This window comes from the organism of the source record quoted next, unplaced genomic scaffold (genome assembly GCF_019419815.1).
Source record: "Pyrus x bretschneideri cultivar Hongxiangsu unplaced genomic scaffold, Pyrus_bretschneideri_v1 Contig40, whole genome shotgun sequence".
Taxonomy (NCBI): Eukaryota; Viridiplantae; Streptophyta; class Magnoliopsida; order Rosales; family Rosaceae; genus Pyrus; species Pyrus x bretschneideri.
Genome location: NW_025999724.1, coordinates 777,172 through 796,633, shown reverse-complemented (window position 1 = coordinate 796,633; position 19,462 = coordinate 777,172). Strand labels below are relative to the sequence as shown.

Sequence of the window (19,462 nt, the reverse complement as noted above, 5' to 3'; positions counted from 1 at the left end):
AAATCAACTTAATCAGAAAAAAATGCTGACATAGAGTCCTAGTCATTGAACCTAAATAGAAAATAACTAAAAATTAGACTAATCTTAATGTTAAGCTATAAAATTAGACCTGTTTCAAATTATCCAATAAAAATGTGAATAATGAGATATCATTGGACGGTCAAACAAGCCTGACTGGTGGGCAGTTGACCAAAAATTTCCCCCTTTTACTTCTAGATGAGCTCAAAATTTTAATTTTAACTATTAAAGCTTTTTCAGAAGAAATGTTTTTTCTAGGTCAGAGGACTTTTAATTCATCTACAAATGGAATCTCATTTTCTTCCTCAAAACTTGTGTGTCCAAAACTCCCTAGGAATTGGGCTTTGAGTCTTTGACCACCGAAAGAAATAAGAATTGGGCTTTTTGGGCCTTGAGCCCACTCTTGCGCTTCCATTAAAAAAAAAATATATCAGGCTAGTCCACTGTTGCGTACCTTTAAATGCCCTAGCTCGCTAGAAAATCAGAAACCCTGGACGAGAAAGTGTTGAGGTTTTGCAGCCGCGCAGCTCTCTACCACCCATCAGTCTCAGATCTCGTCTCCCTCAGGTAACTCTCTCTCCCTCTCTCTCTCTCTCTCTCTCTCTCTCACTCGAATTAGCATCGACTGTGAACTCCGATGGATTGCAGCGCATAGATTAGTAATTGTGGGCTTGGTTTTTGTTCGTTATAGCGAAAAACGATGGCGTTTTCAGAGCTTGCGTGCAGCTACGCCGCCCTCATCCTCCACGACGATGGCATCCCCATCACTGTATCCTTTTATTCATTTTTCTTTCACATATGGGTTTTCATTTATTTATTTATTTAATTGGTTGTTCTTTTTAGCTTTTTTTATGATTTGCTATTATTATTTATGTTGCAATTGATAAACTTTTTGTGTTCATTTTTTATATTATGAATTAAATTCTCATGGGTTTTATTTTATTTAATTCATTGTTTATTTCTGAGAGCACACGCAAGAAATTAAATTTTTTGTTCGTGTTATTTGATTTATTTTTGGTTTAAATTAGTGGGTTAAATGGTAGAACTTTGGAAATGTTGTTTTTGGAAGCTGTTTTTCTCCTTAATTGGTGTGTAATAGTCTGAGAAGATTGCAACATTGGTGAAAGCTGCTAATATCACTGTTGAGTCTTACTGGCCCGGCTTGTTCGCCAAGCTTGCCGAGAAGAAGAACATTGATGACCTCATCCTGAATGTTGGCGCTGGTGGCGGCGGTGCTGCTGTTGCCGTTGCTGCCCCAGGAGGCGGTGCTGCTGCCCCAGCTGCTGCCGCTCCTGCAGCGGAGGAGAAGAAGGTATTGGGTCACTTCTGTCATTTTTCATCGAACGAGTTGTTTTGAAATTGTTGTGGTCTTAAGTGTTGGGTTATCCAACTTGCTCATTTTGGTTTCCAACTTGATTTTACAGGAAGAACCCAAGGAAGAGAGCGATGACGATATGGGATTCAGCCTGTTCGATTAGGGGCTCCTTTCGGCAAGATGTAATCCAATCTTCAGGTTGATGGTTTTTAGTATTTTGAGATTAGTTGCCCTATCAAATCTATTACGGGTATCGTTCTTTTTGGCATATGATATGTAGTGGTAAATGGAGAAGTTGTTAACTCTCCTTGTTTTCTGCTGAGCAAATCCAAATTTTGAACATCTTAATGTTTTAATTTCTGGACAGAAAGGTACGTTACTCTTTTAATCTTGAAATTGAATTGTTTGCGATGGATTTATATTTCGTTTCATGTGCCCTACATGTTTTGAAACATGATACGAGCTCTCGTAGTTGATGGCATGACCCTCGTAAAAATGTTCTAGTCTCGTTTACAGAGATTGACGGAGGCAGTCGACGCTTGCATTGTGCTTGTGTTATCCTAACTGAACTTTTCGGTTATATTTTCTGCATTCAGTTCCCCCTCACATATGTCCTATGATACACAAATTGCCTAAATTTAGTCCGCATCGTGTTGCTTATTAAACATACTGCACACGTGATGGTCGGTTTGGGAGGCGAGGAGTGATAGGATTTTTACCACATGCAAATAGGGTTAAAATCATTGAAAATATTTGCAAGAATACAAAGTAATTGTAGTATAATTGCTCATGCAAGGTCATTGTCCACAAAGATTGTTTGAATAATTCATAATTAAATCAACTCTTAATTAACTATTGAAACAGATCCTTATCAAAGATTTGAGATTTTTGAGTTTGAAAATGTTGAATTAACAATTAAAGAACCTAGAAGTTAGAAAATAAAGGCAGCAATAGAAAAATGTTTTTTAATTAAAACAATTTAGGGAAAGACTAGGGTTAAGCCATCACCGTTACAATCCTATGCAATTCTATCAATTACTTATAAATTTCCACATCCATGCTTTGAAGGTTAGGTTTTCCTAACGCATATTTTCCTTGTGATGTTCAAGCGAAAACGTATATCTAACATGCAATCCGTCTGTGATGTTCAGATTAAATATAAACATGCAAGACTCATTAAACTTCGTGAAAACCCTTTGAAAAACCATGCAACCCTTAAGAGCGTGATGTTCGCCTTAAGTGAACTTACAATTACTAATCACAAGAAGCTCTCCTCAATTTCAGGGTGATGTTCCAACAGAAATTGCATCAAATAACTTGTCCAAATACCCTAATGGTGATCAATCATTAAAATATATAGATAGATTTAATCGCGGTGATTAATAATTCAAAGCAAACATGCATCCATTCATAAGCAAATTAATAAAATTGCATATTCATGCTACGGTTCATGGCCTAACCTTAGCAAAAGAATTAGTTACGCATACTCATAATAAAAATCAAAGAAAATATCATTCAAATGAGTCAAAGGAATGAAAACACCTTAAAGTAGAAAATATCCACGAACCCTAGCAATCACTCTGTCTCTCCCCCCAAAATCATCAAAAATTACCCCCACTATTTAAGAACGGCCAAGCAATATAATTGCTGAGCCCCCCTACAAACCCTAAAAAACATAGGTCTCTTATTCCAACTAGGGAAGTAAAATAATAAAATAAAATACTTAGAAAACAAAGTCCTAATTAAACTAGGAAAAACTGCAAGGGAACTGTCCAGCCACGTTTTAGCCTAAGAAATCCTTCAAATCCGGCCCATAATGGCTTGTTTTAAAGATCGGGACGTTCTGAACACATCTCCAGAAGGCCACGAACACATCCGAGGTCATCTTGGACTTCAAAAATACAATTCAAGCCCAAAACGTCACTATTCCAGTACTGCGCACTGCTCATTTATTTTATCGCCAGAAAATAACCGCTTGGTAGAAAATTCTGATATTTTGATACGATCAAGCCAAGTAACTCATGAACATCCTCCAACTAGAATTATTCCAAAATTCGTCCATTTAATTATGTTTTTCTCCAGAGGAAGTCGAAAGTCCTAAATTAGAAAAACAATTCAAAGTATCAAAATTCTTTCAAAATATACCAAGAATAGGGTTAAATATATACTATAAAATCCGCTCATCAAGGAGCAGATATCTCTTGTGTTACTACACAAAACCGATCAACTCCGTGGTTAACTCTTGTTTCTCAAGGCGTCACGACATTTTCCTTTGTAAGCGGTGCAATTTCCCTCGATCCCAGGTTGGCCACCAGCGACACCCAAACTCAGCAGCACTTGCTCCCACTTCTTGGCAGGACCCTGGACGGTGCCGATTCAAAGGATTTAATAATGTAAGAATGCGATTAATTGTAAAAGGATTGTGCGTGGGGATGTCTTTACCTTCCACGATAGATCTTGAGCCATGCAGTTGATTATAATCTCAGTAAAAGCTGGAGTTCCAATAGCTTCGAGGGCTCTTGTGATGGTTGTAGCAATTGCTTGTGCATCCGCTGGATCAACAGCTTCGCACTGAAACATCAGTTTTCGAAACTGAGTTAACACGAAGGTATAAAAGTATTTTGTGTATAAAGAATGGTAGAAAAAGATGCATTACTTCCACATTGAAGGCTCCCATATGAAATCCGGTGAATCCTTCTTTAACGGTGTCTACCAACCCGCCGGTTGATGCAACAATGGGCACCTGCAGAAGCATAGCAGTGAATCGGTACTCATGCAAGATGTACCTTCGAATGGAAGAACTTGTTTGGGTCAAGGATCTTACGGTTCCATAACGCATGGCGTGCAACTGAATGAGACCGCATGGCTCGAATCTGCTCGGAACCAACATGAAATCAGCTCCTGCTGTGATCATATGGGCCAGAGGGACACTGAATTTTGCTACCCCTCGGGCTTTGTCGGGGTATTCCATCTCCAGCTGTTCAAGCTGCTTCTCCATTGGCTTTTTGCCAGTCCCCTGGGAAAATTGCAAAGGCAGATCACGTTAATATACAGGTAGGTTTGGTGGCAGGACGAGGAACAACTTCCGTGTCGGGTACGTACAAGGACTATAATCTGAACATCCTCTTTGATAAAATGGGGAATGGCTTCCATGAGAATGTCTGAACCTTTCTGCTCTTCAAGCCTACCAATGAAACCTATGACAGGGATGTCTCTATCCACCGGCAATCCGCCTTCTGCTTGGAGGGTTTCTTTCAGAAGAGGCTTTGCATCAGCCACCTAAGCAAGCCAAAGTTTCAAGAGTTATTGCCATACGAATCAAAAGAAGTTGCACGAATTACGGTTAAGGAAGTTTTTGTACAACGAGCATTCTTACAGTTGAAGCGTCGTATTTGATAATTGTATACTTGTCAGTTAAGGGATTCCATTCCTGGACGTCCATACCATTCACAATTCCAAAAATTCCAGTTTTCCGAATAATGTTATCCAATTCGACTCCTTTTTCAACCGCAGAAACAAGTTCTTCGGCATAGTATGGGCTAACGGTCAAGAGCTTGTCTGATTCCAAAATTCCGGCTTTCATCCAGTTAATTTTCCTCCCCTTCACCGGCTTCTCAGAGCTGTGGAATCAGAACAATCACACTCAAGTTTCAATCACATAATCATTATACAGTCTGCTATATCATGTGCAAAAAACCATACCTATCACTGAAATCGAACGAGCTCTTAAATTCATCTGGCAGATTGAGAAGTGCAAAGTCCGCAAACGCAAATCTGCCTTGGTAAGCAATGTTGTGAATGCAAAAGGCTACTTTGGCAGTGCTGTAAATACCTCTAGGTTTGTATACGGCCTTCAGGTAGCACGGGAGCAGGGCGGTGTGCCAATCGTTGGCAATGAAAACAACTTCTTCCCCTGCACGCAGCAACGCCATCGTACCAATTCATGCATAAAAGATTTTCAAAAGTGGTGTTGGTTTGGAGAACTGGAGATGAGTTTTGCCTACCATATGGTCCAGAAAAGTGTTTGCTGTTGTTTAAATTCAGAACTCTTGGTGCTTCTAGAGCTGCCTTAAAACATTTAATTTTATACAACCATGAGAATATGAACGATAATATTATACAATCAGAAGATGCACAGATTAAAATTCAGACTAAACATTTGCTAACAGATTTGTAAGAAAACACGGATTTGAATGGAAAATGTGACGAGGATCAGAAGAGCAGAGATTACTAACCTGGCATAGCAGGCTGAACCTGAGTTGATTGTCCTCGAAATCGACTCCAGCAACCGGACCATAAACTTTCGATGCAGTTTTCCCCCATACCTTAACAACCAGTCGCAAAAAGCAGATAAGAATTTGAGTTTTCTTCCTTTTCATACTATTTGTAAAACACTGGAAAAGATCAGTAAGTAGAGACAAGACCAAACCCTTTCGAGAAACAGCGGGTGATCCACGAAAACACGATCAACTCCTCGTTTGTAGCAGTGAAAAAATCGAACTTTTTCGGTTTTATCTCCCACTTTAAGCTACACAGATAGGAACAGGATAGGAATAAATCATTTGAACATTGTCCTATTTCAGTGTTGATCAAGGTTATATGTTTACACACCTCAACTGTTACTTCTGTATCCCATGCATCTTTGTACTGATCATAACGCGGAGAAATCGTCATCACTCGATGCCCATTTGCCTGAAGAAAGTTCAAATTTTAGTGAAATTTACGCATACATAACCGGTTACAAACATTTAATCAAAAACAGACCTCGAGGGACACTACACTGAATAAATGGGAACTAAACCATGGTTTGTATACGGCTTCATGTTTGTTTAATGTCGCTTGGTTCTCATTGTGCATATTATTACAAGGCAAGAGAAGTAAGCAAAGCCTACAGCCATAGCCGGTGGGAGGCCTCCAAGAACATCACCAAGTCCACCAGTTTTACTCCATGGACCAACCTCAGTTCCCAGAAACACTAAATTCATCCCACGTCCACAAACAATGACTCCTGAACTCTTCCTAGTGCTGTTGACGGATTTGCCCCTCGTTTGCCTTGCAACTGAGTTGGCCATGGTTCTGACTTGGAGCTCGTCCACTGAGTTCAAAGCTCTCAACCCATTGTGAGTCAGGGTCTGTTTACCAGAAACCATTTTCTTAAATCCGGTTTTCAGGTTTGATCCGGAAGATACAGTGCCATAGCTGACATGGGGGCTCGTGGCGGCAAAGCTTGAAGCGGTGAAAGTTGCCATAAACTTGTAATTCTATTACGTTCTGCAAAACAGTAAAACATAAAAGATTAACTAGAGTCGACGACGGCTAGAAGTGCTTTTTGACAATTAAAAGTATGTTTCTACTTATGTTTGGCAGTAAACCTTTGTGCTTTTTGACAATTAAAGTGCTTCAACCCTGTGTTTGACAGTAAAACGACTTAAAAGTGCTTCTGAGTCGTAGAAGAACCTGCGGGGAAGGAACAAGTGCTTCCTACAAAAGCAGTTGAACTCCTCACAGCAACCTGCAGTTGGATGCTTGTTTCTTCTTGTGCGATGAAAATGCTGAGGGGGATGCAGTGCAAAATGTGGTGGTTTTAAGCAGTGAAGCTGCAGGAGGGTGAAACTGTAACTTGGAGTTTGCAGAAGGCGACTAAAACATGCACAGGTGGAGGGGTTTTCAGTGCCGAGTACCTCAAGATTCATTAGCGGTGTGTAATAGGCGGCAGAATTATATGCCCAAAGAATTCCTCGTGTGCAAGAAAAATTGCTCTCAAGTTACCTTGGAGTCTTTTGGACTAGAATCAAACAAGAGGAGAAACATAACACGACACACTTGTATAATATCTTACATGTTCATGAAATATAACGTGAATGTCATACATATGATTGTATAAGGAAGCAAACTAAAATAAACTTTGGTGATAGGAGTTGAAAATTTTAGGTGAAATAGTTTTAGGGTGGTTAAAATTTTTCTTCATGCGTGTAAGGTGTTGTCGGATCAAAACTCTATATAAAAGGTATATTTGTATCCTCATTACAACATAGAAGATCAAAAGTAATAATACTAATATCTCTCACCTCTCTTTACATAAATTCATTATCTGATACATTACCTGATACATTGTTTGATACAGTTACAAAAATAAATAATGTGATACGTCGTCCTACTTGGATTTTTTGGTAAAGGTTCTCTTTCACACTTTGGCCAATTTATAACATCACCTGTTATAAATAAACAAAGGTTTTTCACAGACAGACGACATGGCGTTGTTCTCTCCTTCCCAATTTCATTAAAAGAAACGACATGACATTGGAAAAAAAAAAACAAAAAGATGACCAAGACGACATCGGAGTAGCAGCACCAGAATGACCAAGAGCTCACTCACTTCGAACCGCAACTCGCCATGGAACTCGACCTTGACTCGTTCCTCAACTCACACGTCTCCCTCTCCGACGACGACGACGACGACGACCACCTTAGCTCCGTCCCCCACCGCACGATCGACGAAATCCTCAACGACACCGATTCGTCCGCCTCAGCTTCCCCGCCCTCCTCCACTATCCACCGCCTCAATTCCGACACCAAACCACCGGAACCGCCAAAATACGCCGTATTAGTCCCCGTTGTTAAACCCGAGGATGAAAGGGCGGTCCGAACGAGGCCCTATTTGTACAGTCCGGTCAAGTCCGGGGATTTAGCGGACGATCCGGCCGGGAGGGTTTCCAAGCCGTCTCCATGGTTTCTCGGAGGCATGAGAACAAATGCGAAGCCCGGGGCGGCCCTGGCTGCGGCTGCGGCGGCCTCGAGGTTGATGCCGACTCCGCACGCTACCTCGATCAAGTCGAGGAGGAGCGCCGGGAGTGGAGTTATCCAGAAGGTTCTTGAAAGTTCGGAACCGGATGACAACTCCGAGGTGAGTTCTAATTCTAATGGTGATACGAATGCAATTCGTTCGGAAGTGATTAGGACCAATTCGAAGGAATTACAAGTGGATTTTGGCGGTGAATTGTTGAGAAATGGCGGGGTATTGAAGAGCGAAAACGAGTTGAAGCAGGCTTCTCAAGTTGATGAAACGAGTGCTGGGAATGCTGTGGAAGAAGAGAAGAATGTAAGTAGTTCTTATGAGAATTTGACAAATTTAGATGCAAATGATGTTAAAGATACGGAATTTAGTAAGAATGTTGAGGTGGTAGAGGAATGTAAACAAGAAATTCAAGACTTGGATGATAATAGTCCTTGTTCGAAAGAGAGTGATACCGAGGATTATGAAGGCTGCGGTGATGGCAAGGATTATGAAGGCTGCGGTGAACGACATTAACAGTATATTGCATGCCTGTATTGGGCTGTGCCAAAGGAACACCCATCGCTTAAATCCTGATGAATCAGAGGCACTCTGGTTTAGATTACTTGACTCGTAAGTCCAAAACCAATTTTTCAATTTTTCTTATCTAGTTTTACACGAGCACGATTATCTGGCTATTATACAGTCCTAGGTTTCAGCGTTTTTTCTTTCCTTGATTGACATGATTATATGAAAAGCTAAAATATGCATGATATATGATGGAGTTATTCTTGTTCAATTATCCCTTAAACGAGATGCCATGCTCTTTATGATTTGTTTAGGACGATCAATGAAGAAATTTTGTATTCTAAAAAAGTACAAGTTCATGGATTGTTGAAGACTAATCAACGCTGAAATTTGGAACAGTATCTAAAGGAGATGTTAAAACGATGGTAGCCGAGTCATTGGACTCGGAAGAGGATGAGATGGCTTTTATAATCAAGTGGAGAATCTCAAATCTCCATAAAGGTTTCCATATCTTGAGAAAACTGTTCTCTCAGTTCATCAAGGAGATTGTTGAGGGCATGACAGGATGTGTTCGTCTTCCAACTATCATGTCCAAACTCCGTTCTGATAATGGCAGCCAGGAGTTTGGTGATTTTAAATTCACAATATTGGGGATGCTTAGCACGTATGGCTTCGAAAGAAGAATTCTGGTATACCACCTCTTTTATCTCTTTTGCAATCGAAGCGGCTCGTGTGACCAACAAGTTTGCTACTTGAGTTTTAAAGCTTAGAACACAAAAAATTAGTAACTTACAAACGCAAAAGAAAGGTTACAAATCAACTTGTTGAAAATTAATCCAAACAAAGTTCACAACTTCCTGACTCGCGAAATGGGGGGCGGTGTAAATGCAAATTCAACAAGACAGAAAAGGATTCACGTAAAACTCTAGGGTCGCAGTAGTAGCCCGCTGTCACTCATCATCGTCTGAGCTTCCATCTTCAGTACTATAATCGCTATCATCGTCTGGATCCAGAATATCCAGCTCAACATGCTGCACCTGTATTGTCGCTGGTGGTTTATGTACTCCTGGATGAGCATTAGGTCGTATTTGTTGCTCCTCGGCCCTTGGAACTGGAAGAGATTCAAATGGGGGAAGAGGCACTGGGTCCCCTGGCTTCCATCCAGGTGGGGGCACAGGAAATTCGGTTGGCAATTCCACAGGCATCCCTGGTTTCCAACCCGACGGGACTGTGATGTTGGGAGGAAGCAAACCTTGTAGTGCACCCAGGTTGGGAAGTTGATTAGATTCTGTTTGTTCAGAAGGCGGGGGCTCCAATATTGCCTGCATCGTTTCCTCCTTCCCCTCGACTGTTTTAGGTAGGCCCACATCAAGGTTTGCAAAAGCATACAGCTGAGAAGCACGCATTTGCTCGTCCTGTGGAGCAGGTGGGAGTGCCCCACGAAGAGGAGCTTGTCCCGCCCCAAATTCTGGTGGTGCAAAGGTTGTGTAGCTTATCCGGTGGGCATACGACAGTATATCTGACAAATTCAACTGAGATGAAACCGTAGTGGTGGTGCATGAAGAATCATCATCTGCACCGTCCTCCTGTTTTGTCCGTTTGGGGCGTGTAAAATCAGAGTAATCATCAACAAGATTATCAAGAACCTGCTCAACATCCCTGAGTTTCTTGGAAAAGGAAAGAAGCGCAGCATCCTTGGCCTTCACTTCACGTGCAATTTTCAGCTTGGCGTCCTGAAGATCAAGAATTTCTTGGAGTTCAGCAACAGCCTCAAAGAGTTGGGTTTGAAGGGCAGTGAACTGGGAGAGGATCTCTTTGGTGGAGGAAGGAGAAGATTCAAGTGCAGTTGAGGGAAGTGACTGAGTTTGGGAAGAAAGAAAAGTCGGGAAGGTCCCCCGAAATGCATTGAGCCAAAGTGACCGATTGGGAGAGACTTCAAAGAGTTTGGAGGCAAGGGAGGCCATTTGGACAAGAATGGATTGAGCCCTAGGGAGCGGTGGAAGGAGAGAGATAAGGGTTGGGGAGAGATTGGGTTGCTGCTGTGAAGGGACTTTTGGAGGCGTAGGGTTCTGAAGAGAGGGCGATGTGGGGTTTGTTAGGCCTAGCCTAGCGGGGGATTGAACAATTTGGGATTGCAGCATTTTGTGATTCACTCGATTCTTCAAACATCCTACCAACAAGAAATTGAAGAAATTAAATACTTGATGATAAAAAAAATAAATAAAAAAAAAAAAACAGCAATACCATATAAGCAAAACAGGAAAAGCTCGTAGCAGAAACTGAAACTAATTAAAAGAAAAAATGACTCTTACCAACAGATTCAGAAACAAGAATAGCGAGCTAGCGACTAAGGCGTTAAGGAGCCCCAATGTTGGATTGCTACAGAGCTTCCCCTTCCCCTTGTTTTCAGCTCTTCATAAGCTGCAAAATCCAAGAGTTCAAATTCTTCAAAAATGGACCATTTACAAGGGGTAGATACGCTTTCTAGGCTTCGACCGAATAATCTTTCGGGATATTTCCCAATTCAAGCGCTCAGCTTAAGAATTACTGCTCCAATATATTTGGGGTTGGTAATATTGTTCTCAATGTCATTGTGTACACATAATATCAATTCTGGACGAAAAAAAAAATAATAATAATAATAACAACGAGGCATGGAAGAAGCAGAAAGTTACGACAAAAATCTGAACCTAAAACCAAAATTTCCTCCGTAACAATGTTGAATTGAATGCATTGCTTAACCTGCTAATCTAAAATTAACCCCAAAGAAAACTGGAACAATTAAAGGATGCCACAATCATATCAAATTATAAATTTGGGAAAATTTTCTTGATAAACCCTAAAACCCAAAATTATAGAAATCCCAATTCAGACAAAATCAAAGCTAACCTACGACTTTCATCATAAGTCAAACACAATAATAATTCGGAGAAAGATCAACAGCTCAATCGGCTAACGATGAAGAACCACTGAATGAGAGAGAGAGAGAGAGAGAGAGAGAGAGAGAGAGACTGACCTTCGCCCGGTTTAGTGACAGAGCGAATGAAATCGGAAGTGGAGCGAATGCTACAACGACGAGAAGAAGAGGACCCATATGGAATTGCGGGTGGGCCGAATCGGATATGGGCTTGGAGCGGATTTGGAGGGCCTAGATTTATATTGACGTAAAAAATAAGATAAAAAAAGGTAAAAAGAAGGGCCCAACCGGGTTCGAACCGGTGACCTCTTGATCTGCAGTCAAATGCTCTACCACTGAGCTATGGACCCGTTTCTGCTTATGTCCTCACGTTTTGAATATACCACAACAACAAAGTCTTATTCTGCTTGCTAAGAACGATTAAAATTCTAAAACGTCATTCCATTCGGTTGTAAATAATTTATAACTAACCAAAATTTCGAAATTAGAAAAAGGATTTTGGTTTTGCAGTTCTCATCCAATAACACGTTGGAACTCATCCTTGTCCACATGGTCACTAGATTTGGATCACGACAAAATAATGCAACATACACGGACAAAAGCTGTCTTCTACTATATTCTTTTGTATTTTGTATTTTTGGTTTCAATATAACGTATGAATGAAGAGAGTCTCCCTATAGCATTCTTCAACAAACAAAATTGCTAACAAAATATGATTTATTGTTTGTTAAAGTCAATAGTGATGAAAGTTAGAAATTCTATCTTAGATTTTGTTTGAAAGTGCTTTTAAAATAACTGAAACTACTTCTAAACGAGCCGGTACTTATTGAGATTAATTAAGTCAAACTCAAATTTATTATCTCACTATCACACGGATTGACAAAAATCAATGCGAATGGTGGTCATTCCACATATTGCGGTGAAGAAACATTTGGTTTTTTTTTTTTTTTTTTGGGTAAGAATCAAAGCAATAGCAACAATTCATTAACAGACAAAACGTAATTACAAAAATTACAAAGAGGAGTACGAACATGATTACAACGGGGTTTATTACATTGCTTGTTTTGCGTTTACTCTCTATATCAAAGAATTTGTCATTTAGGTTATGCTCGAAATCAGAGACCTATATATCTTGCAATTGTTATTAGTAAACCCATGAATAAAAATGATACACATTAATAACAACTTTATTCATTATAAGTAAACATGCCCAAAATTTATGCAAATATATTCGTAGAAATTTTGAAAGCAATAAAGTTGTGGAAGTGGGAAGATTTCTAACCCTATTTTGTTGTATGATATAATTTAACCGTTCGATGAGAGTTTGAGCATATTGTCATTAGCCTAAAAGAAGCTCGAGCATTGCTTGATGAGCTTCTAGAGAAGTGGAGCATCGCTCGAGGGGCCTCTAGAGAAGTCAAGCATTGCTCGAGAGACTCAAAAAGCTTAATGTAGTATTCAACTTATTATAAATATATGTCGTCCACCCATTTAAGTTGAACATAAAACCTCTCCCAACCTAATCAAGCGCAAACTAACTAGCTATGTGTGTTGGATCAAAATGATACAGATATAATGGTTAATGAAAGATGGTGTTATCACCCATTTTCATTTTTCACGCACATCTCTTAATATTCACTTTTTTCATATCTCTTGATATTTATCCATTAGATTAAATGATTCGAAAAAAATTAATTGACATAAATTATCAACGGAGTAGGTAGAACGAGAAGCCAAATGTCACGAGAAAATAGACATGGAGGACAAGAAGTCCTATCGGAGATTACGAGGCAAAAGGGCCTCAAAACTCCCAAAAATTATGAAAGCTTTGTATTAAAACAAGCAATTGAAGAACTCCCAAGTGGTTGGTTGAGTTGTTGGCTTAGCTTTCCCATTTCGGTTATTTCCAAGCCTCCTCCCTTTGTTTTCTCCGCCCCTTCTTCTCCTCTTATACTCTCTCCCTCAATCCCCCATCATTCCATCCTCCCCCCTCCTTACTTTCTCTCTCCTCAAATTTTCTCACTTGCCAGACAGACGGAAGCAGTGAAAGCAGGGGGCAGCGATGTCCTTCTCGTCCGCCACCAACTTGGCCCAGCCTCTCCAGCTCAATACCACCGCCAGCACCCCCAGATCCAATGACAAGCCCTCCCTGCTGCTCCCCACCAAGGGATCCTCTTTTCTCGGATCTACCCGCAAGCTCCGACCCGCTTCCCTCTCCCACTCCAATGCCCACCGCCGATCCGCCGTCGTTGCCGTCTCCGAAGCTGTCAAGGAGAAGAAGGTCCAGGCTTCTTCCAATCTGGTAATGCTTTTGTCCAGAAATTTCGTTGCTTGATTGGGTTTTCTGGGTTTGTTTTGTTTTTCTCATGCATGGTAATCCAGTGGAAGGATTAGAGATTTGGGTTTTCAATTGTGTTAATCTTGGGTTTGTCAGTACTGGGTGGCTGAGTTTTACGATCAAATTTACTTAAATCAATTGTAATTTAAGTTGTTTGATCCAAAAATTGAAAACCCAGAACAGATAAATCCAAAGCTTCCAACTTTCAATTTTGTTTATGGGTGGATTTGAATCAATTGATTCAATTTGATTTGTCTCGTATGTTTAAGTTCATGCAACGTCATCGTATCAGTGCAATTAAGTTTAAAAAAGATGTAGAAGTCCGCATCTGAGCTTTGTTTTTCGAGTTTTCTAATGAAATGGATACCGTCTAAGACTTTATGGTTTTTCTATCTTGGTGTATTTAGCTGATTACGAAAGAGGAAGGTTTGGAGCTGTATGAAGACATGGTATTGGGTAGATCTTTCGAGGACATGTGTGCTCAGATGTATTACAGAGGCAAAATGTTCGGGTTCGTTCACCTTTACAATGGCCAAGAAGCTGTCTCAACTGGGTTTATTAAGCTTACCAAGAAGGAGGATTCTGTGGTGAGCACATACCGTGATCACGTACACTCTTTGAGTAAGGGTGTCCCTGCTCGTGAGGTGATGAGTGAGCTCTTTGGAAAGGCTACTGGTTGCTGCCGAGGCCAGGGTGGTTCTATGCACATGTTTTCGAAAGAGTATAATGTGCTCGGTGGGTTTGCATTTATTGGTGAAGGGATCCCAGTGGCAACAGGTGCAGCATTCTCCTCTAAGTACCGGAGGGAAGTGATGAAACAGGCAGACTGTGATCATGTAACATTGGCATTTTTCGGAGATGGAACTGCTAATAATGGCCAGTTCTTTGAGTGTTTGAACATGGCAGCATTGTGGAAATTGCCAATTATTTTTGTTGTGGAGAACAATTTGTGGGCTATTGGTATGTCACATTTGAGGGCTACTTCTGATCCCGAAATTTGGAAGAAGGGGCCTGCATTCGGTATGCCGGGTGTTCATGTGGATGGGATGGATGTGTTGAAGGTGAGGGAGGTGGCAAAGGAGGCTATTGGAAGGGCCAGGAGAGGAGAAGGGCCAACTTTGGTGGAATGTGAAACATATAGATTCAGAGGACACTCATTGGCTGATCCCGATGAGCTTCGTGACCCTGGTGAGTATTTGAATTATGTCTTTCTTCTTGCACATTTTAGGAGCTAAAATCCATCCCAAACTATCATTGTTTGGTTCCACGAGTTTATTGTCATTAACCATTATGTTCTGTTCCATTTTGGCAGCTGAGAAGGCACACTACGCTGCCAGAGACCCCATCGCAGCCCTCAAGAAATATATACTTGAGAACAATTTGGCGACTGAACAAGACTTGAAGGCCATCCATAAGAAGATCGACGAGGTGGTTGAGGATGCCGTTGAGTTTGCAGATGAGAGTCCTCTTCCACCTCGCAGCCAGCTGCTCGAGAATGTGTTTGCCGATCCCAAGGGCTTTGGAATCGGGCCTGATGGCAGCTACAGATGCGAGGATCCTAAGTTCACTCAGGGCACAGCTCACGTCTAAATCTCGGCTGGTTGGAGCTGTTTCTAGGTATGCCTGCGTGGCGTTAAATTTTTAGTTACTGCTAGCAGCTACTTGTCACTTGTTATCAGCTTTTATCTACTGTAAAAGCAGGACATATGTATGTTTATCTTTTCAATTTAGTTCATGTTCTTTTAGAAAAATTTCGATTGTTTCTGTTTCTGTATGGCAAGCAAAACCCTGTAGTGATGTTGGTTCTCTGTTTCCAATTTTATTACATCTACACATATTTGCAAAATTTTGCATTGGTTGGATCCGACTCGTTTCGTGGCTCAACTCTCGACGTATTCCGCGTCTTAACAAGTTAGCCGGAGCTCGTGCATTGTTTACACCAAAATACGGAGCTTTGCATGTAGAAATCAAAACCATATGGAACCGGATGGTTTATTTTTTCAGTAAACGGAGTTGTTTTCTTAAATCAGCAATTATCGTTCATGAGATTTGAATTCAGAAACTCTTTTTAAGACTGATGTACCGCTGCAAACCAAACAAATGAATGAACGGTAAGGGCGGCCAGGGTTCAGGGTGGCTGGTTGCCGGCGACAATATAATTTAGGCCAGAGAAGCGAAAACGCATACTCATTGTTTCAATATAAAAGGTACGTGTTCAAGGTAAAAGAGTAAATGGTACGAAAATTCTGGTACAAAAACTGTAAGAAGTGGCAATAAGAAGAATGAAGATATGATATTTATGAAGAAACAAAAGAATGCGAAGGGTAAGTGTCGATTCGGATGGGGATTACAACTTAAGAGCGGAAATTGCTTCGGGTTTAAAATCAACTCTCAGGCCGAGGACTCGCCTGACCTCGGCTGGGGTCAGTCTCCACGTCATAGGTCCCGAGTTCTCGCCCCAGAAATCAAGAATCTCCGAGACCTTTTCCAAGTTGAGGATCGTCGCCATTTGTGTGAGACGCGCAAATTTGTCTCTGACGGTCCTTTGAGTCATACTAGAGAAGTGGCTTACCAATGCCCTAGCATCTCTGTCGAGCTGAAGGCCTCCGAGTTGACTAAATCGCTTCTGCATCATAATCACTTCAAGCCTCTTCACAATGAAGTCGATTACAAAATGAACGAATGAGTCGTAGTTGTTGGCAGTCATTAGCGGCTGGAGCCATGCTACATTCGTCTCAACAGCATGAAGAAGCCTTTGGACCCAAGGGTCATTGACCTCATTATCTGCATATTCAGCCTCTGACAGCTCGTAGCTGATGGTTGCCACATTATCTAGCACTGGACGGATACGGGGTGTCACGGTTGCCACAAGTTGTTCCAAGCCAGCATTCAAAGCTTGCTTGAATGTGTTGCTCATATCCCCTAGCTCAGACAGACAAGACTTGACTTTTTCTCTATCAACCGGTGCAGGAAATACCTGATAAACATGATATCACACTTCACTTTTTCTCTACCAAACGAAAGATGTCAACAGATGATAACATCAGACATGAATTTAAGACAGCGAGAAGAACATAAAAGACGCCAAAAGATTACTAGTGCGATTTTGTGAGTGTACATGACGGATATCAAAATGATCTACATTTCAATAATTAAGAGTTCCACTACAGCCAAGAAGGTGGGCACAAGCAAGTAGCAAATGGGGGATTTGAGAAATGCACAATTGTCTTAGTGAGTTACGGTGCTCTCTTGACTCTTCATCTCAATGCACACAAATTTCAGTAAAAAAATGGAAAAATTAACCATAAACTGAAACATCTAAAGGCTTAAGGAGATAAAGGCAACATCAACATGAACAAATCATACACCATATATAAATAAACCAACACCAACAAGCCTGTATTCTTTTGTCCTTATCAACTTACCAGACAACAAATAAGAAATCTTTAACTATGAATATTTCATGTAACCAAAGCCTACAATAGCAGCAGTGATCAATAATGCACAGTCAGTGGGCAGCCACATATTGTTCTTTCACGATTAACACAGTACCATCAAACTCCATTTCTTGTATTAGCAGGAAATTCTGTGGAGTGCTAGAGTATGTGGCGTTTTATTCTGTTCCCAAACATTAACAAGGCCATCAGAAACTCCAACTACAGGCAATTGGACACATCAAATGCCGGTCTGACTAAACCTAAGTATGCATAATTACAGTGATTTGGGACTTCTAACCTAATACAAAGCGAAATACAAGCCAAAGACTTGCCCAAACAATGTAGTTATTATTCATGTCAGAAATCCTGATAAACTAAAGCACAGAGTAAAGCAAATCATTTCAATTACCTCTAAGCATTGCTCCTCAATCTCGTGCTTCAGTTTGAGGACGTATTCGCTACTGACATCCATATTATTCAAAACCGTGGCAATCTCCGTCCCAGTCTTTTGCACGCCAACACCACCTAGGAACAGCTTTGCGCCAAGATTTGGCTCTCTCATCCTCTGTTGCAAGGCCTCGTGATACTCATTGCTCAACAAGCTACTCGCACCACTCAACACAGCAATCACAGAGCTGATATTCAAAGTGGATATCGCCCTCCGCAAACAACTCTGCAAAACATAGAAAACATCATCCACCATTGAAGTCGTGAGACTATCCGGCACATGCTCATCAATCCTTATAGCCTTCCTCACATTCTCCACCATAAAGAAACCTTCCAATATGACATAAAACCCAGTAATGTCCTGAACCACCTTGCTAAAACTTCCACTCCTAAAAGCCCTAGTGGCTCGTGGACCTAAATCCGGGTCGACATTAGTCAAGCCCTTGATCTTAGATACCATGAACTCAGTGTAATCCTCACCCAATTGCATCAAAGACAGTATCTCCTCCAAGAACAGCTCAACCTCTCTCGGGTCGGGTCCCTCGGACCCAACACCAACGCCACCCACATTGATGTTCTGGGCATTGATCTCGGAGCTCAACTTCGGCAATCTCCTATACTCCATGTACTTCTTCAAGATCAAACTACCCCTGGTATCACATTCCTCTTGAAGCTCACAAATGGTGTAAACAACTCCGTCTTCCCCACAAAGCCCTCTCAAAATCTCATCGTTCTCTTCCACCGCCAAAACAATGTCCTTGAACAAATTGGTCAAACACCCGACAAAATTGATTGCCTGGGTCGGATTGTTCTGCTCCATTAGCTCCACCAAGTGCTCGAATTCGAGCCGGGATCGCATCCCAATCACCTTCCGCAAGTACCCAACGTAAACCTGCAACCCCTCCGTTTCCAACCCTAATGGAGTGTAAAGCCTGATGAATCTCAACACATTGGAATGCTCCCTCTGGTCCACGGCGGCCGAGAGCTTCTTCCTGACGATGGATTCGAGCTGCCTCTTCGACTCCATGAGCTGCTCCCGCTGGTCGGCGCCGGAGTCCCGGTACTCGGAGTCAATCTGGAGGAAGCGCTGGACGTAATTGGCGGCGGACTCGTAGTCCTGGGCGTCGAGGGCCTGCTTGACGCCATCAATGCAGTTGCCGCGCTCGACGATGGCGTCGAGGCGGAGGAGCGTGGACTTGACGCGGGACTGGGCGAGGTCGAGCTCGCGGACCTTGGCGCTGACGTGGTCGGCGAGGTCGCAGGTGGAGGTGACGTTGGAGAGGACGTGGTCGGAGTCGGACTTGACGATGTCGAGAACCTGGGAGGACTTGCGGAGGCCGAGGAGCTGCTTGTCGAGGTCGGAGCGCTGGGAGAGGAGGTTGTCGAGGTCCAGATCTAGGGATCGCTGGTACGCGATGCACTCGTGGAGGAGGCGCGTCATGGCGCCAACGTCCGTCAGGGCCCGCACGTGCGAGAGGGCCTCTTGGGTCCCGAATTTTATGGACGGTTGGTCCGACTCCATTGCCTTGATCCGGTGTCTCTCGGCGACGACGACGTTTTCGGTGTGATCTGTGTGCGCGGGTCTCAGAGTGGTCAGTTGGACTGTTGGAGAAGTCCAACGGAAGAGGAGGCATTAAAAATACGGAGAGACAAACAAAATGCCGAATTACATACATGCCCCTATTTAATT

The 19,462-nt window shown here is 41.9% G+C and overlaps 5 protein-coding genes, 1 non-coding gene and 1 pseudogene across 7 annotated transcripts; 3 read left to right on the top strand and 4 right to left on the bottom strand.

The window, feature by feature from the left end:
* Positions 1-456: 456 nt before the first annotated feature.
* LOC125469034 (60S acidic ribosomal protein P1-like) lies at positions 457-1,757 on the top strand. The gene is made up of 4 exons (XM_048565908.1): positions 457-585; positions 710-787; positions 1,118-1,330; positions 1,443-1,757. Exons 2-4 carry the CDS (start codon positions 719-721, stop codon positions 1,494-1,496), a joined length of 336 nt encoding a protein of 111 aa, XP_048421865.1. The 5' UTR covers positions 457-585; positions 710-718; the 3' UTR covers positions 1,497-1,757.
* A 1,768-nt stretch (positions 1,758-3,525) lies between these two features.
* Positions 3,526-7,065, bottom strand: LOC125469035 (annotated as a pseudogene).
* A 386-nt stretch (positions 7,066-7,451) lies between these two features.
* LOC125469141 lies at positions 7,452-9,809 on the top strand. 2 transcript variants are annotated; one of them, XM_048566181.1, is made up of 2 exons: positions 7,452-8,738; positions 8,948-9,809. In XM_048566181.1, the coding sequence occupies exon 1, from the start codon at positions 7,728-7,730 to the stop codon at positions 8,640-8,642; it is 915 nt and encodes a 304-aa protein (XP_048422138.1). In that variant the 5' UTR covers positions 7,452-7,727; the 3' UTR covers positions 8,643-8,738; positions 8,948-9,809. The 2 variants fall into 2 exon arrangements, with proteins under 2 accessions (XP_048422138.1, XP_048422137.1); XM_048566180.1 differs by having other exon boundaries at positions 7,453-8,738; positions 9,033-9,809.
* LOC125469139 (mediator of RNA polymerase II transcription subunit 4) lies at positions 9,441-11,775 on the bottom strand. Its single transcript, XM_048566179.1, has 3 exons — positions 11,650-11,775; positions 10,946-11,054; positions 9,441-10,803 (listed from the first exon to the last, which is right to left on the bottom strand). Exon 3 carries the CDS (start codon positions 10,772-10,774, stop codon positions 9,584-9,586), a length of 1,191 nt encoding a protein of 396 aa, XP_048422136.1. The 5' UTR covers positions 10,775-10,803; positions 10,946-11,054; positions 11,650-11,775; the 3' UTR covers positions 9,441-9,583.
* A 53-nt stretch (positions 11,776-11,828) lies between these two features.
* On the bottom strand, positions 11,829-11,900 carry TRNAC-GCA. Its single transcript has one exon. It is a non-coding gene; the product is annotated as a tRNA-Cys (tRNA).
* Positions 11,901-13,494: 1,594 nt separating this feature from the next.
* LOC125469143 (pyruvate dehydrogenase E1 component subunit alpha-3, chloroplastic-like) lies at positions 13,495-15,734 on the top strand. Its single transcript, XM_048566184.1, has 3 exons — positions 13,495-13,852; positions 14,296-15,076; positions 15,201-15,734. The coding sequence occupies exons 1-3, from the start codon at positions 13,613-13,615 to the stop codon at positions 15,476-15,478; spliced, it is 1,299 nt and encodes a 432-aa protein (XP_048422141.1). The 5' UTR covers positions 13,495-13,612; the 3' UTR covers positions 15,479-15,734.
* A 428-nt stretch (positions 15,735-16,162) lies between these two features.
* On the bottom strand, positions 16,163-19,435 carry LOC125469142 (conserved oligomeric Golgi complex subunit 4-like). The gene is made up of 2 exons (XM_048566182.1): positions 17,735-19,435; positions 16,163-16,865 (listed from the first exon to the last, which is right to left on the bottom strand). The coding sequence occupies exons 1-2, from the start codon at positions 19,292-19,294 to the stop codon at positions 16,236-16,238; spliced, it is 2,190 nt and encodes a 729-aa protein (XP_048422139.1). The 5' UTR covers positions 19,295-19,435; the 3' UTR covers positions 16,163-16,235.
* Positions 19,436-19,462: the final 27 nt, after the last annotated feature.